General features: G+C 47.9%; 1 protein-coding gene across 4 annotated transcripts in view; it reads right to left on the bottom strand.

Annotated features, from left to right (window-relative positions):
* Positions 1–9,064, bottom strand: part of SEC16A (SEC16 homolog A, endoplasmic reticulum export factor) — a 34,102-nt gene extending 25,038 nt beyond the window's left edge. For all 4 annotated transcript variants that reach the window (XM_054174153.1, XM_054174155.1, XM_054174154.1 and 1 more), the window contains exons 1-2: positions 8,957–9,064; positions 798–4,619 (exon numbers count right to left, since the gene is read on the bottom strand). In XM_054174153.1, coding sequence (XP_054030128.1) covers positions 798–4,544 — 3,747 coding nt within the window. In that variant the 5' untranslated portion in view covers positions 4,545–4,619; positions 8,957–9,064. The remainder of the gene's footprint in view (positions 1–797; positions 4,620–8,956) is intronic.
* Between the last annotated feature and the right edge of the window lie 7,540 nt (positions 9,065–16,604).

Raw genomic sequence — 16,604 nt, 5'->3', positions numbered from 1 at the left:
AAAACCAAACAAGCCACCACACACACCACAACTGTGACAGCTATACAATAGCACAGCTTTTCATAGCTGTTGTGACAAGCTCTATTCAGATCTATTAATATCCTAAACTCAAGAAAACAAAGTATCACACCTGGACTAAAGCAGCTCCACCACTATGTTTGCCACTGCTAAGCTCTTCATAATTCAGGCACCAGATAGGCACCAAATTTGAACAGCTGGGCCCCTAAAGCAGTTATAGAATCACAGAATCTCCAGTCTAAACCTCCCCATTTTAGTTCCAAACCATCATCCCTTGCTCTCTCACAACAGGCTCTGATCTGCCCTCAGCTTTCTGATCAGCCCTTTAAGCACTGAAAGGCCACAAGAAGGTCCCTCCAGAGCCTTCTCTCCTCCAGGCTGAACAACCCCAACTCTCTCAGCCTGTCCTCACAGCAGAGGGGGCTCCACTCTGTGATCATCTTTGTGGCCTCCTCTGGTCTCACTCCAGCAGAGCCAAGTGAAGTGCAGATTCATGGCAGTTGTAACTGCCCATTTTTTCCCAAAGACCCAAATAAATGGCTCTCAGCTGCTGACATCTGTGAGAACTGCAACTGGCATTAACAACCACTTGAAGTATTTCTGATCTTTGTCTAGGAAGTTTTGTGACTTGAACTTTGGCTATTCCCTGCAATCCAATACTTCACCATGAATGCTGCACTGAATGTTGACCCTGACACAACTCCTTCAACTCGTAATGCAAAGATGAAAATTCCTAGAAACATACTGAGGGGGGCAAGGGAATGAAAGAAAACATTTACCATGTAATAAAGAGCTGCTGCTCTGGGGTCTGCAGGGTAAGGCGGTGGGTACGGAGGCTGGTAAGCATCATACGGATCTCTGTAGTAGCCATAAGGGTTCTGGGGCGGCCCAAAGGCTTCCTGAGGAGTCTGAGGCAGGGATGGACGCCGCAGGTCTTGCTGCACACTTGGCATGGCTGCCTGACCAGTGGTGGTAGAAGGGGCTGTGGAAGCTGGAGCACCTGCTGGCTGCCCAGGTGCCGGCTGCTTATCAGGACTCGTCTCATCGTACCTTGCTGCGGGCTGTGCTGAGCTGGCCTCCTGGGGACTAGCAGCTTGAGGATGGTTACTCAGCACCTGGTTCTCATGCTGCTGGGATGCTGGCAGGGCTTTAGTTTGGTTTTTTGAAGGAACTGAGGACTGCCCAGATGTTGGCTGCTGAATTTGAGCTGCTTGCATTTGTGGTTGGGATGGCAACGCTCCCGGTACAGCTCTGTCTGACACAGCCTGGTGCTGTACATCTTTTGTCACCTGTTGATAGAAATGTTGTTGGTCATGCATCTCGGGACCCACCTGACCAGCACTACCAGCAGGCTGTTGAGGATACACTGGACCTCCAGCAAGTGACTGGTTATGCACCTGGACAGAATTACTTGCACTGTTTTTCTCCAACGTCCGTGAGAGTGTGAAATCAAGCGCTCCAGCAGCTTCCTCGTTGCTATTTGGATGGTGTGCAGAATTAGCAGCCTGCACTACAGAGTTACCAGGGGGGACCAGTGCACTTCCACTGGGGAGATTGGTCCCAGAAGAAACAGATGAGTTAGACCCTGGCTTGCCAGCAAATTCAGGAACAAAACCTTCCACATGAACATTCTTTTGCCCTTCTGCAGCCAAACTAAGCGGAGTTTTCATAAGCAGGTTTGCAGGCTGATTAGAGGCAGGATCAGAGGAATTAACAGGGCTTTGTAACAAATTATTTTTTAACAGATTAGTGTTTGGAAGTGCATTGACTAACAGAGATCCAACTTGCATCACAGGTAATGGCATGTTCTCCCCAGAAACAATCCCACCGGCGTGTGAAGCCTGGGGACCCGTTGCAGGCTTGTCCCCAACCCCAGAGTCCTTCACGGGCTGATTGTTTTCATTGCTGCTTAGCTGATTAGATAGAGAAAGGGAAAAATTAATTGGCTGAGCCAAGTTATAGCTTTGATTAGGCTGAGCAATCAGGATAGGCTGATTTTGCAAAGACTCTGTAGGTGGAGAAGACAACAAACTTGCATAACCAGAACTTGCCTGAGACTGGAGGGCCTCCTCTTCTCCCATTTTGGGAGGATTCTCAAGATTTTCAGAAGATATATTTCCAACCTGGGAAAGGTGCACAGCAATAGTCCCTGGTTTACTTGGCTGCTGATTAGACAGGCCTTCCTCTGGTGGCTGAATGACTTCTACAGTCTGTTTGGCAGGTACATACACTGCAGGAGCAGCAGGAGCTAGAAGAACATTTCCCCCAAAATTAGGTAACTCATTATGAGCCCACAAAGTTGTTGCTGGGCTGTCACACTTCTTAACTGCTCCCTGAGCTCTTGTTGAGGACCTTCTCTCAGATACTGATTGTATGTTTTCCACAACAGGTCCAGAGTGCAACACATTTCCAGCTTCCCCAGTGGCTGCAAGAGGCAGTGGGTGTACCTGAGGCATGAAAATAGTTTCCAGATTATCTGGTGGCTGTTCAAGATTACCTGGGGAGGCAGCCAGCACAGCTGTATTCTTCTTGATATTCTTTTGGTTTGAGTGGTTCTCTCTTAATTCAACCACCATCTTTGCTTGGTCAATCTCTGCAGGTTTTATACCAACTCCATGGGACCTCACAGGTTCAAAAGAACTATTTGCACTTGTCTGGAACACTCCTGTAGGCTTAGGAGGACTTGGAGTGGGAGGCTGGGAGAGATTAGCATGGTAGTTCTTGCTCAGGTTTAGCTCACTTGAGTCACCTCCCAAAGGAGAGGAGTCAATCTGTTTGAAGAAGCTGGCAGAAGATTCCTCATCAGGCTTCCCACTTTCTTGCTGAATAAAGGTACCAACCTGCTCTTGAGGTCTTGCTGAGCTAGAAGCACTCCTATGGCTAAGGTTGCTATAGTTTGAAGATACACTGTCTGGTCGGACAGGATGAGGTAATGGATCAGGTGCCTCCAGATTTGGTCCTCCTTCAGCATGGCTCACAACAGCATTCTTTGGAAGCATCTGACCTGGAAAGGATCCGTATCGATACAGATCAGGGCCTGCAGCAGGGGATGAAGCACTGATGTTCTGTGGTTCACTTGGCAACACCTCCTGATTCTGAATGCACTCCAGGTTCTCCACGTTTTCATACTGCGACCCTCCGTTCCCAGACAGGTCACTTGCACGTGCCTTGTCATCACTACTAAACAGAGAGTGCTTAGAAGCCTGCATCTCCTGCTGGCTTACAAGTTTGGGGAAGTACTGGACATCCATTCCTTTTTGTCCCATCTCACTGCCTGAACCTGCACCCAGCTGCCCTTGAGAGAGCACGTTGGTCGCTACCCGCTGGGGATGCGCTGTCTGACCGTACAAGGATGCTGAATTGGGCTGAGAAGCATCAAGCTCGGCTTTCTCCACCATGTAATCTTTGTCAGATGAAAGGATTTCTTCATTTTCCGCCTCATCCCCTTTGAAAAACATGGAGAGAGTTCCTGAATCTGTGGGATAAGGTCTGTTTGATGTTTCAGACACATCTGGAGGCTGGGTTTGGGGCTTGTTCTCCTGAGGTGCAGGAATGACAAAACTGGGGTCTTGGAGAGGTGGCTGTGGGTAGAACTGCTCCTGGTATGGTTGACTTGGCCACGTGGTGGGCATTCCTGTGCTCTGCCTAAACACACTGCCAGGCTGGACACTGTTCATGTGGTGACTGCTGTTCACAGAGCCACTTTTCCCGTTCTTTTCACAACCAGGTAAAGGCGCTTGCATGGTGTTCTGTGGAATACCTTGGTGTACAGGGCCTTGCTGCAAATTCATCTGTGGAGGAGGATGAGAAGCACTAACAGAAGACTGAGAAATGTTATGAACATCAATCTGAGAAGAAGGCTCAGGATAGGGCACAAAATTCCGGACTGGAGACTGCAGGTTGCCTTGAACAGGCCTCCACTGAGACACAGGCTGCTGAGGAGGTGGAGGGAAGAGTGCTGCTGCATTGGGTCCTGGAGGAACGTCATTTGGATCTCTATTAATGTCTTGCCTACCTCCAGGTTTGTTTGATGCAGGCACCATTCCAGGATGCACACTGAAAGAATTTTCAGCTGCTGCTCCTGTATTATAATGCCCAAGTAGTCCAGGATCTGCATTTGGATGCACTTCTGCAGTACTATTGATAACATACCCAGGGGACGGCGAGGGAACCGGAACGTTAGAAAAGGTACTGCTGTTCGTTCCTGGCTGAGATAGAGGAGCTGATAGATACGGATGCAGTCCATGAGGATTGTCTGCTGCACAGGATGGTGAACTCTGTGGAAACATGGCTGGGGGAGGGCTTTGCATCAGCAGTGCATTGCCCTTGGATGGATTATCTAAAGGGGGACCCTGGGGGGTTTGTCTGCCGAAGGCAAAAGGGTCTGTGACAGGCTGCACCGGGGCTGCCGCTGCTGCGTTTGCTCGCTTGCCCAGCGAGCTGTTCCTCCAGTACATGTTCCGAGCAACGCCGGCAGGAGGTGGGGCTGCTGCTCCCGCGGGAACAGCCTGTGGAGGCTGCTGCATGATGGCCTTCCCCGAGGGTCAGATGCTAGATGACAAGCTAGCAGTGGATGCCACAGAGAGATTCTTTCTTCTGTTCTGTCAAGGCAAAACAAGAGAACAAGTCAGTTGCTTCTCTCACAACACAGGCAGCACTTCAGTCACTTTTATTTTAGAACCAAAGCTACTCAGAGAACTTGAAGGGGGAAATTCTCTTTTCTCTAAAACAAGTAAGAAACTTACACCTGACATTGTGTTCCTAAATCCAAGTCTAGTACTAAGAAAGTTTAATGCTGTGTGGTGACAAGGCATATTAGAGGGCTGGAGCACCTGTCCCATGAGGACAGGCTGAGAGTTGGGGTTGTTTATCCTGGAGAAGAGAAGGCTCTGGGGAGACCTCAGAGCAGCCTTACAGGATTTGAAGTGCGCAACACAAGACCTGAAGAGGAACTTGTTACAAGGGCTTGCAGTGATGGGATGAGGAGTAATGGCTCAGAAGTGGAGAGGCTGGATTTAGAACAGACATTAGGAAGAAATTCTTTCCCATGAGGGTGGTGATGCACTGGAACAGGCTGCCCAGAGAGGCTCCAGCCTTGGAAGCAGCCTTGAGTAAGCTGGTCTAGTAGGAGGTGTCCCTGCCCATGACAGGAGGGTTGGAACTAGATGATCTGTAAGGTCCCTGCCAACCCAAAACATTCTATGATCTTTAACCATATTAACAAATAGCTTCAAGTAATTAAACACAGCTCAGTCCTGTACAAATGGTAAACCCTCCAACTGTTAAAGCACTGATGGGACTTCCACTGGTCCGTTTCCCCAGGTCTGCTTCAAGCAGAAACATGCATCATAGACACCATGCAGAAGCAGCCAGCAGACAACAGAACCTGCAAGCACTACAGCAAGCTCAATTTCATTATAAAGAGTTGAGAAATTGTTATCTAATTCTGTTAGAGTTGATCTTCAGCTCTGTTGCACTGCTGCTTATATGAATGGCCCTTTTCACAGGTAAGATGAGAAGCACCCCAAGGATGAATCCATCAGATGTTAATCCCCTCAACAGAACACAGTCTATTTTTGCTTCAATAAAGCAAACATTGTGTAGGGCAGTGGTGTTATTTACTTTGAGAAAGGCAGCTTGGTTTTCATCAGAAATATGATGAATGCTGCATAATAGCCAAACTGCATTTAATAATATAAAAGAATCAATTCTCCCCCACCTGTTAATCAACCAATATTCTTGCTTTCACACTAAGTGGGGACTTTGGCACAGTAACAGAGCTACAGCTGTACTTCAGGATGGAAAGAACAGGCACAGAAGCATTCCAGCTCTGCATTAAAACCTCCAAAAATCACCAGGTAGGAATCTGGCCCACAGGAAGCTCAGTAAATTAATCAAGAACATGTGTTTTTATTTTATCACCTCTTAACAACCTTGTGAGAAGGGAAGCTGAAATAGTTCTTCCTCAGTCCTTGTCCAGTTTAGCTCAGGGAAGCTTTAGCAACATGTGACAGTCTTGTTCCCTAATAGTACACAACAAATATGGTTTCTATCATGTGGAGCACCCACAGCAACTGTTTTGTACCAGATGCACTTCTGTTTGTAGAAGACAGACAAAAGCTGTGCAATTTTTAGTTGGAGGTTTGGTGTTTTTAAACATTCAGCATCTTGTCAGGAAGAGTAATAAAATGGGAAGCCAGGAAAGTCAGATGTTTGTAATCAAGCCAGAAGTTTGCTGTGGAGAAGTTCAAATGCAAGCTGCTTCTGGGATTTGGTTAACAAAACCACACATTGAGTGAACATTGCAAAAGTGTGCCTTTCATACAGATTCATAACGAAATAATTTCATTAAGATACATTTCAGTATGCATCACAGCATGATCTGTACAGGCTTCACTGGACACCAGGACAACCTACCCTAAGAAAAAACTACTCATCACTGCGAAGTCCAGCAGTCCACGTATCACCTAAGTCACTCTTTCAGAGGGCCTTAGCCAAGAGACTGAGGCTCTCAATTTCTCCCCTCCATCCATGTATTTCACAGCCATAGCTGAAGGTAACACTTTGGGAATGAAGATCAGAATCTGACTTCAAGAGAAAAGCATTAAGTACAATGCTTCATCAGTTTCATGCATCATCTGCATTTGTCTTCAAGACCCTTTTACAACCACAGCTATCTGTTAAACTCCTCTCAAGGAATACTCACAAAAAGGATTTAGTGCTTTGCAACCTTTTCTTCTGATACCCAAAGTGAAAGTTTTCCAGCTGCTTACTGCCAACCATGCTACCAGGAAACCCACAGGCTGAAGAACCCCCAGGACATCCCCACTTTCTGGGAATCCCCACTGATTCTTCATCCTGTTCTTTACTGTATTAACCTAACTGCAAGAACTCCTCCCTCCCCTCCAAACAAACCAGTGGGTTTGTGCCACATATTGTGAAGTGGGGAGGAAAACACATTAATTAAAACATCTGCCAGGACAGTTACCTCATGGAAAGGACTAACCTATGTGAGCAATGTTGGTACCTACTCAGCAGTTCTGTTCTCAGCAGAAAAAGCTGTTTCTGAAACACAGCTGAGCACAAAACCTGACTGTATTTACAACTGAAGTACCCACTTCCATATTTCTAGCATGGACACCCCTCCTTAGTGTCTTATCAGATGCACACAAAGATAGCCTAATACTTCACTCTATCTTTGTAACAACCAGTACCAGTAACCAGCTAATTAAGCAGAGAGTTCTACTTAAAAGCACTGGCTGGCCATTCCTCTACTAAGATCTCTGTTGCTGCATGACAGAAGTTCAACAAGAGGGTATCAGCTTCCTTCCAGAAGGCAAGTTAATATTAACAGACTGCACACAGTAGTAAAAGCAAGATGTGAAGAATTAAGTCCAAATAAAATGAACATGGCCCGTGTCAGGTAATTTAAACAGAAGATATCAGCCCGGTGATACCAGTGCTGGGCTGGGGGCAGGGAGGGCTAACAGAAATGCTGATCTGAAAACAAATTATGGAAGAGAACTAACTACCTAAATGAAGAGCAATCCATCCCTGCTTTGGAAATTCTTAACTTTCAGCTGGGGTATTAGTAGATAATACAGTGAGGCCTCCTCAGCGTTAGCAACAACAACTGCAGAAGGTGTTCCCAGACATGCCAAGAAAATGTAAGCAAAGAGAAGGAGAAAAAAGCATGGTAAAAAATACCCTCTAGACAGGGCCATCAACAAATTTCACCTGATGAGCCCTATAGCCATGATTAAACTCTCCTATGAAAATGTATCTGCATGAAGGAATCATTTCTTTGGAAGGAATTAATTTAATCCTATCCCCAAGGGACTCAAGCTAAATAAGTTGCTCTTAAACATGAAATAGTATCCTCACAAAGCACATTACAGAGCATGAATATTCTCATGTGTGCCTATGCATGCATCAAAAAAACCAACATGTTCAAGTACATGACAAGGTGAATAAAAGCCCTGCTGCAACCCCAAGGACATGAACAGCTAGAGAATGAGCTTTGCATCTTTAAAGTCAGTATCTGGGACACTAGATTTTCAGGTTTTTTCCCTGTGCAGACTGCTGCACATCTGCACACATGTAAAGGACACCCAAACTGGGCACATTCTACATCTTTAGCACTCCTGACAGCTTCCTGCTGGCCTCTTCACAAATGACAAGTGTTGTCAGAAGTGCTATACAGCGAAAAGAGCTCTTCAGGAATCAAAGGCACAGGGTTTAATGTGATTCACAGGCAGCAGCAGCAGCAGCATAAAGCATTCCCATGTGTTTTGTAAAGCAGACTGACTAGCAATCCACCACACCAGCAGGTGCCAGTTTCAGGCAACTGTACTCCTGAGTCACCACCAGTTGCTGCTCCAGTAAAGCACAGACCTACGACAAGTAACAAGCAGAAATAAAAGCCCCTGAGTTGTGACAAGAACCGGGACTTGTCAAAGAAGCACACGGCCACCAACCCCAGACAATACTTATAACCGCAGGATCTCTATTTCTCTTCCCCACCCCATAAAATATTACACGGAACGCCTGCAGCGTGTGTCTTGTTCCACCATGGCACTCGAGACGACCCACGACGACCCAAATCCCGCCGGGAAGCCTCCCCGGCGGCACAGCCCCGCTGCCTGCCGCAGCGTTCCACCGCTTCGCCCCTCCTTGCGGCACCACAACCTACCACAACCGGAACCGGGGCCCGAGGCCCGGGACTGCCACCGCCACGCCGCCTCCCTGCGCTGCGACAGCCAGTCCCGGGGGGTGCCACCGCCCTAAGGCACGGCCCCACCGGGCAGCTTCAGCCACACGCAGAGGGGCTCCAGCCCCGGGGCCCGCACCTCGGGCCCTGAGTTCCTCCCGCAGCCCACCCGGGATCCCCCAGCCCTCCGGCTGGGCGCGTCCCTTCTCTCAGCCGCCCCTGCGGTACCTGGCAGCTTCTCACACAGACAGAGTCCCCTCAGCAGCGGGCACCGCCTCCCCTCACGGCCACCGCACCGGCCCCCTCCGCCGCCGCCATCTTGGCACATCCGGCTCTGGAGCTGCGCCGCCGCCGACGTGTCACGGCGCGTCGCGCGATGACGTCACGACGCGTGCACGGCCCGGCGCCGCGCGCACTTGTTTGTGTTTCCTCCGCTCCGCCTCCCCGCGGCGCTGCCTTGCAGCGTGGAAGTGTCGGAGGGTAACAATCCAGTGAGGGCGGAAGCGGCTTCACAGCGTCCGGCGCAGGCGCAACGCCCCTCCCGACCCGTCGCGGGTTCGAGTCCCGCCTGGAGCTACCACGGAATCTGTTCATCTCCCCTTGTCCACTGCTACTACACTCCCGGCGCTCGGAGTGTAGCTGGGTCACGGCTCCGTGGGGGTCGCCGTGTCCTCAGGCAGCCGCTAGGCACGGCTTGGAACACCCGAGCCCTCGGGGCTGGCGGGGCGGATGCAATAGCGAAGGCGGCCACCAGGGCGGGACAGAGGACCGCGGGCGCCGAGCCCAGCCCGCGGCGGGCAGAGGCCGGCGCCCGTCTGTGTCCATGTGGCAGCTGCGGGCAGAGGGGTCGAGGGAGCAGCGCAGTTCAGGAGGCTGCCGAGGGGCTCAGCTGAAGCTGGGAACTAGAAAAATCGGGGAAGAGGAAGCAAATACGAGAGATTGTTAGTTGCTGCTGCAAAGTGAGGTCCCTGGAGGCTTAATTTGCGAAGGCACATTAATGATGTGAAGGGGCACGGATCAAGCGAACGCTTGGAAACCTGGTGTGGAAGCGCTGAAGAGGCGCACGGCAGAGCAGATGCCTCAGTTCAGCCTCACTGCACACAGCTATCCCTGGGATGTGTTAACTTAAAGGCTTATAAAAGCACTTCTCCAGAGAAGCACGCATTTGTGTGGCTTGGTGGGTTTTTTTCTTAGACAAGATTTGTAGCATGGTATCAAACACGAGCATGTCCAACGATTTTTGCTCCGCTGGGCTCTGTGTCAGTTGAAAAAGACCTTTAAGATCGTTGTGCCTGAACCATTACCTAACTCTACCATGTCTGGTGCTAAGCAAGACGTGGCTTGTCGTAGCTCTCCGTTGAGGGGCTGTACCATACAAAGAAAAAAAAGAGAACCTTTTTTAGGGGGAGTCCCTGTTCAAACGTAGGAATTCTGCTCGGTAAGCGCTGGGTTAATAGTTGGACACCATGATCTTAAAAGCCTTTTCCAACCTAAACGATTCTATGGTCCTAAGAAGGCTGTGCCTCGTTCACAGGCGCTGGCCGCCGCACCGCTATTGTCACACTTCTGTACCTGACAACAAGCCTCGGAGAGGAAAATACTAACAACCTAAACAAACATCTTAATCAAGGGTCATTATCAGCACAAGAGCTGTTTCTGCACGCTTGATCATTAAAGCAGGGTAATATCCTCAAATCCCAAGTCCAATCAGGGGAAGCAGCACTTTGATGCTGGTGTGGGAACCAGGGGCTGCGCTGTGATTTGTCAAGTGCCTTTCATCTCCCTCTTTTGTAGGAGCATTCTTGTAACCCAGCTTGTCAAGTACAATTTCCCAACGCAGCCATGAACTACAGATAAAGCCCTGGTCCTCCCTGACATATCCCCCAATGTGTAATTTGAGGGAACATGGTTTTAGTTTTATTTAGCCTGATTATCTTCTTTAAAATGCATTTGTTACTCTGTAAATCCCAGCAACAGCTTACACCTGTAGCTATAGCTATATTTAACCTATTTATGCTTCCCTACACAGTGCCAACACTAACGATGGGATCTCACCTTTGCTGTTCTCCTGGCAAATCTGTGATTGCAAAGAATTGCCACATCAAGACATTCAGCTCTTTTTACCTTGAAGCTTGCTAACTGAGCTGTCGTGCTCTGGGTCTGGACTGGAGAGTGACCCATTTCCAAAAGAAAGGCTTGCTGCTGGGAAGAGGACAGCACCGTGTTCTCTCCTGCTCCATCAGCTTACTTGGGGTGCAGCACAAAAGGGTACCGACCTTTCCCCATTAAATTCTGATCGTTTCTTCACCTTTAAGCTTGCAGGTGACCATAAGCACAGCCCTGCCCTAGGAGGTTGCTGTTAAAAGGATCACTCTCCGAGTTTAGAAACAGGGGAAATGGCTAATGGGGAGTATTGGCATTCTGTATTAGGTTATATCCTGTATCCAAAATTGGACAAGCTGAGCTTTATTTATTTCCCCATTTAGTTGCTGTGATCGTTCGATCTACCCCAGCCACATTAACCTGTATGTAATTCCACCTCGGATGAATTTGGCTCCTTTTGTGCATTCTTCAGAGCGTGATTTGAGCTGCAGCAGCAATTCAGCGATCAGGGTTCAAGCAGCTGGTAGCAACTTTCTGGGCAAACACCGGTAGCCTGGAGGTAAAAGCAATACAGAGTAGCAATTTCTAAACGTCCCATCTAATTGAGCAGGAATAATGAAAACAAAGAAGAAAAAAACCCAAGCCCTCCAGCATGTAAACAAATAGTTCAGGTGTTGATTCCTCATAGCATCAGCACCATCGGAATTGCTTGGTGCTAGTCTTGTGCAAACACTTCTGAACCAGTCCCTTGGCATGGGACGTAATTTTAGTGCTTCTCAGCCTCTTTCACCTGGAGTGCTTAACCAGCTGTGCTTACCGTGACCCATTCATTCCTCAGCAGCTTCCCATGACTCGGGAGCTTCAAATCCAGCTCCCACCCTCTTCACCAACATGAGGTAAAGATAAGCCTGTGGTTGGACAATTTGTTGGTTGGGAGGGACTGGGAGAAGGCAAATCCTCCTGGATAAAGAGCTGATGGGAAAGCCCTAAGTGTGAGTTTGAAAGTGGGGGCATTGCTCTTCTCTTTGATCTTTGCCTCAGAGTCTCAGGTGGGGATCTGTGGCCCCACCATCACCTCTGGCAGGAGTTTGTGGGTCAGCAGACACCTTCATAAATGTAAGAACCCAGACTGTGTATCTTTACTCCTCTACTGCTTAGAAAACCTTTTCTGACTTATTGTTGGAACTACCTGGTGGCAAACGTATTACTTCTGTTCATGTGCCAGTACAGACCTTTTTGGTTTGCCTCTTTCCCTGGTATTTAGCCCACTCTTTCCTCATTGTGTCTCTCTGACCCATCCTGATGGAAAATCACATGCTTTGCAGCCCCTCACTTCCTAAATGATCCACATATGTTTAGTTGTCTCTTGTAATGTCATATTGTTTTGCACATCCTCATAACCCCCCTTTTTGTAATCCATTCCAGGTCAAATTCCCACTTTGACTGTGAGCAACTGGAGTGTCACACACCAGACCTGACAGGAGAGAGTCTTATCAATTCCTCAAATAGGCATGAGGATCTTCCAGTCTCACTGGTGGCACCAGGGCATGCTCTGCTTGCAGCCAGCCATGGATACGAGCACTGGGATGTGTCCATGTGGGAGAAGCCTGGAAGGATGGGCTGCGTGGGAACACAGCTGGATGTTCCCAGACATGATTCATGGAGAGCACATGTGTGAATCGTGGTGAAGGCAAACACACTTCATCTAGTGTATCCCAGATGGGATGCAGCAAGACACAACTTGAGGGAAAAGCACAGCTCAGGAAGCTCTCCAGGGTGTCCCTTGGGGTAACAAAATCCTCACTACTGAACCACATTGTGCAGGGAGAAGAGGGATTTGTCCTCAGTTTAAAATACCTCTTTCCATGGAGTCTGCAGAGAGCACACTCTGGCACATCGGCTCCCTGAGCTTGGAAGGTGCTGTGCTTGCTGCTGGGTGGCACATTAAATGCCAGCACCAGCTTCTGACTGCTTGAACAGCAAATATCTGGCAGCCCTGACTCTGTCTGGGGCTGGATACCAGGTACATGTACACACACGTCCACTCCCTCCCTGGCCACTCAGTGGAAAATACCAGCATTCCAGGAGTTACCAGGCTTATCTGATGCTGGGAGGAGGTCCATGGCTCAGCTATTTATATCCACTCATCTGGGGACTTTGCTCCTGCATTTGGACTGTGGAGTCCCTGTGGGGAAGAGAAGGAATTAAATTAAACTACCTTAAAAATCAAGAGTGCATAAAAGACAGCAACCATTTCTGTGCAGTGTCTGTGCTCAGAATGAAGATGTCCCTTGGGTGCTGCTGCCCTTCATGAACTGAGAGTTGCACTAGATCACCTTTAATGGTCCCTTCCAACCCAAACCATCCTATGATTCTAGCTGCTTCCCAGTTCCCAGCCACCACAGCTGAGAGCCCAGCCATATGCTCAGTGCTGTGTGCAAAGTAGGAGGCACTACACACAACCCTTCACACTGCTTGTAGAGGGCTCTGTTTCCATAGGCACCATGTAATTAAAACCATGTGGCTAGGTTTTACCCTTGGCCACCTCATCAACCAGAGAATGCTCCAAAAAAGCTGTCAAGAAAGTTTTCAAGTGACAGAATCCAGTACCTTGAACATGCCTGAGTGACATTCTTTAAAACAAGACAAGAAAGAATGGGTTCAACTTGAATATAGAAGATTTCACCTCAACATGAAGAGAAACTTCTTTACAGTGAGGGTGATGGAGCCAGGCTGCCCAGAGAGGTTGTGGAGTCATCTTCTCTTTCAAAACCCACCTGGATGCATTCCTGTGTGGACTACCCTAAGTGATCCTGCTTTGGCAGGGGGGTTTGACTGGATGATGTCTTGAGGTCCCTTCCAGCTTCTATGTGCCACGAAAACAGCTTTTCAGTGTTTCTCCTTTTAGATCCTGACTTAACAGCAGAGGCCTGAGAGGACACCAGGGCATCTACAACACAGGCAAAAGGAGGCTAAGATCTACCTGGGCAGAACCCATCCTGGCCAAAAGCTTTGCACAGCTCCTCCTGCCTTGCTCAAACCAGCTGTCTCAACTCAGTGAGAGTTTTGCACAGCTTAAGGAGAAAATTTCATTGTCCAAAGCCCTGCTCTGAGCTTTAACACAGAGGCTAAGCTGTGAGGAAGGCGCTGGCACCTTGTGCCAAGAAGCAGCCCTGCAGTACAGCGAGGCTGCAGCTATCAAACCCCCAGCTACCATCCCACCTGGAAAAAAACCACTAAGTTCCAGTTTTAGTAAAATCTAGATGCCCACACAGCAGCTACTAAACCCCCAGCTACCATCCCACCTGGAAAAAAACACTAAGTTCCAGTTTTAGTAAAATCTAGATGCCCAGACAGCAGCTATCAAACCCCCAGCTACCAACCCACCCAGAACAAAACTTTTGAATGTGTCCAGAGAAGGGCACCGAGGCTGGGGAGAGGCCTCAAGCACAGCCCTGTGAGGAGAGGCTGAGGGAGCTGGGGTTGATTAGCCTGGAGGAGGCTCAGGGGAGACCTTATTGCTCTCTACAACTACCTGAAGGGAGGCTGTAGCCAGGAGGGGGTTGGTCTCTTCTCCCATGCAACCAGCACCAGAACAAGAGGACACAGTCTCAAGCTGTGCCAGGGGAAGTTTAGGCTGGAGGTGAGGAGAAAGTTCTGCACAGAGAGAGTTGTTAGATGTTGGAATGTGCTGCCCAGGGAGGCGGTGGAGTCCCCATCCCTGGGAGGTGTTCAAGAGGGGACTGGTCGTGGCACTTGGTGCCATGGTTTAGTAGGCATGAGGTGTTGGGTGACAGCTTGGACTTGATGATCTTTGAGGTCTTTTCCAACCTTGGTGATTCTACGATTCTACGAAAAAACACCAGGTTCCAGTTTTAGTAAAATCTAGATGCCCAGAAGCATCATTTATTGCAAATCAGTTAACCAGGAAAAAAACCAAACCAAACCAAAAAAGTACATCATTTTTGCAAACTACAACTTTGCATGTAGATAGATTTATTACAGAAGATAGCTTTTTGCTTTCTTTTTTTTTTTTTTTCTTTCTTTCTTTTTTTTTCCCCCCCCCTCCCCTCTTAAACTACACCTCTAGTTTATAAAACATAGGAAGATTCAACACCACGGGATGTCCGTATCACTCCGATTAGGCATGTCACAAGAACAGCGGGCTGAAATGTGAACTAAGATGAGTGCTCAGCAAGGCTCTGTGCCTTGAGGAGTTGCAGGTTTATTTGGTGTTCTGAGAAGAAGGAAGGAGGCTAAGGAACCCTTTCCTTAGGCTCTTCTTGAGTAACTGCTCTCTAGTTGCCTGTCCCATACACATAGTCTAGCCTTAGGGCGTCTGCTGGCCTCTGCACCCGAGTGAGTGATATTCCAACACCTCTCTAAGGTGACATATTTAGGATATATTTTTAAGACTTGCTCATTTAGATTTTTGAAACAAAATCCACCTTTTTCTTTTTCTTTTTTTTTTTTCCTTTCTTTTCCTTTTTTTTTAAAAAACCCAAAACAAACCCACAACTTCCCCTCCCCCCCTCCCCACCCCCCCCCATATTTACAAACATTAAATCTGCCACAGGCTTATACTCTATTTTACATGATACACAGGAAAGAGTGTGACATCAGTATCAAAAAAGATGCAGCACTCCAAGACTAACAAGAACAAAACGTGAAGGTTTCACAGCACAGAGCAGGCTGTGCTGTCCCTCGCCCTCCTGTCTGAACCAGCCCAGCACCACCCCCCCTGCCCACCCAGACAGCGACGGCGCTGCCAGAGGAGCCGGCTGGGGGCAAGCAGGGGGTGGTGGCAGTGTTCTAATGCTTTGCAATCTCACTCAGGCTTGTCTGCATTAACAGACACGCCTTCTGCAGAACAGGCAAGCCATCCTTAAAATAAGGATGTGGTTTTTACACGTTTATATTGGCATTTATTTCTTAAACAGCTCCTCAAACAACACGAAAAACGACGACGACGAGGACAAAAGAAAGCCAGAACAGTAAAGATACTCAAAGTAAAATGAAGTCTCCTTTGCTGCATGAAAAAAAACTCCACTGTTATGGGTTTGGTATAAACTCCACAGTCATGGGCTTGCTCTCTTCAAAGTTTGGCAAATGCACTTTGTTTTTTTTTGTGGGGTTTTATTTTGGGGGGGGGGTAGTGTTCAGGTTTTGCAGGTTGGGTGGTTGCTTTGCTTTTGCTTTTTGTTGGTTTTGTTTTCTTTTTAGCTTCCAACCTGTTCTTACAGGTCTATAATCCCGATTTCTTTCAGCTCATAAAACATTATTTAAATATATATATTTATATATATATTTTTTTATATATATATATATATAAACCCAAGAGAGAACAAAAAACGATTTCTATTATCCAGGCAAATGTACAACTATATAATACTGAAATTCAAACAAAGGCTCGTGGCTGGTACCATTAAAATGTCCTCTCAGATAGAACAGCAAAGGAAACATTTTAAAGTACATTACAAAAAAAAATCTGCCCCTAGTCATTCCCCTTCCCCAACCCCTTCCCTCCCCACCACCAAGAGTGGGCTTTTAAGTCAATTTTTCCTTCCCCTTTTCTTTCTCACCTCTCTTTCTAACTTGAAAGAGACACCCCCCCCCCCCCCCCAAAAAAAAAATTATATATAAATTAATGGCATTTCAGAATCACAAATTGCTGCTTAGAGCTTCACATAAACATTTCCTCTCCAATCAAAGACAATGAACACCCCTCCCACCCCCTCCCACCCCCCCAAACCAAAAGAGAACATCCTCTAAA

This window comes from Dryobates pubescens, chromosome 29 (genome assembly GCF_014839835.1).
Source record: "Dryobates pubescens isolate bDryPub1 chromosome 29, bDryPub1.pri, whole genome shotgun sequence".
Taxonomy (NCBI): domain Eukaryota; kingdom Metazoa; phylum Chordata; class Aves; order Piciformes; family Picidae; genus Dryobates; species Dryobates pubescens.
Note: the sequence above shows the minus strand (reverse complement) of the source record. Positions and strands in the feature narration are given on the sequence as shown.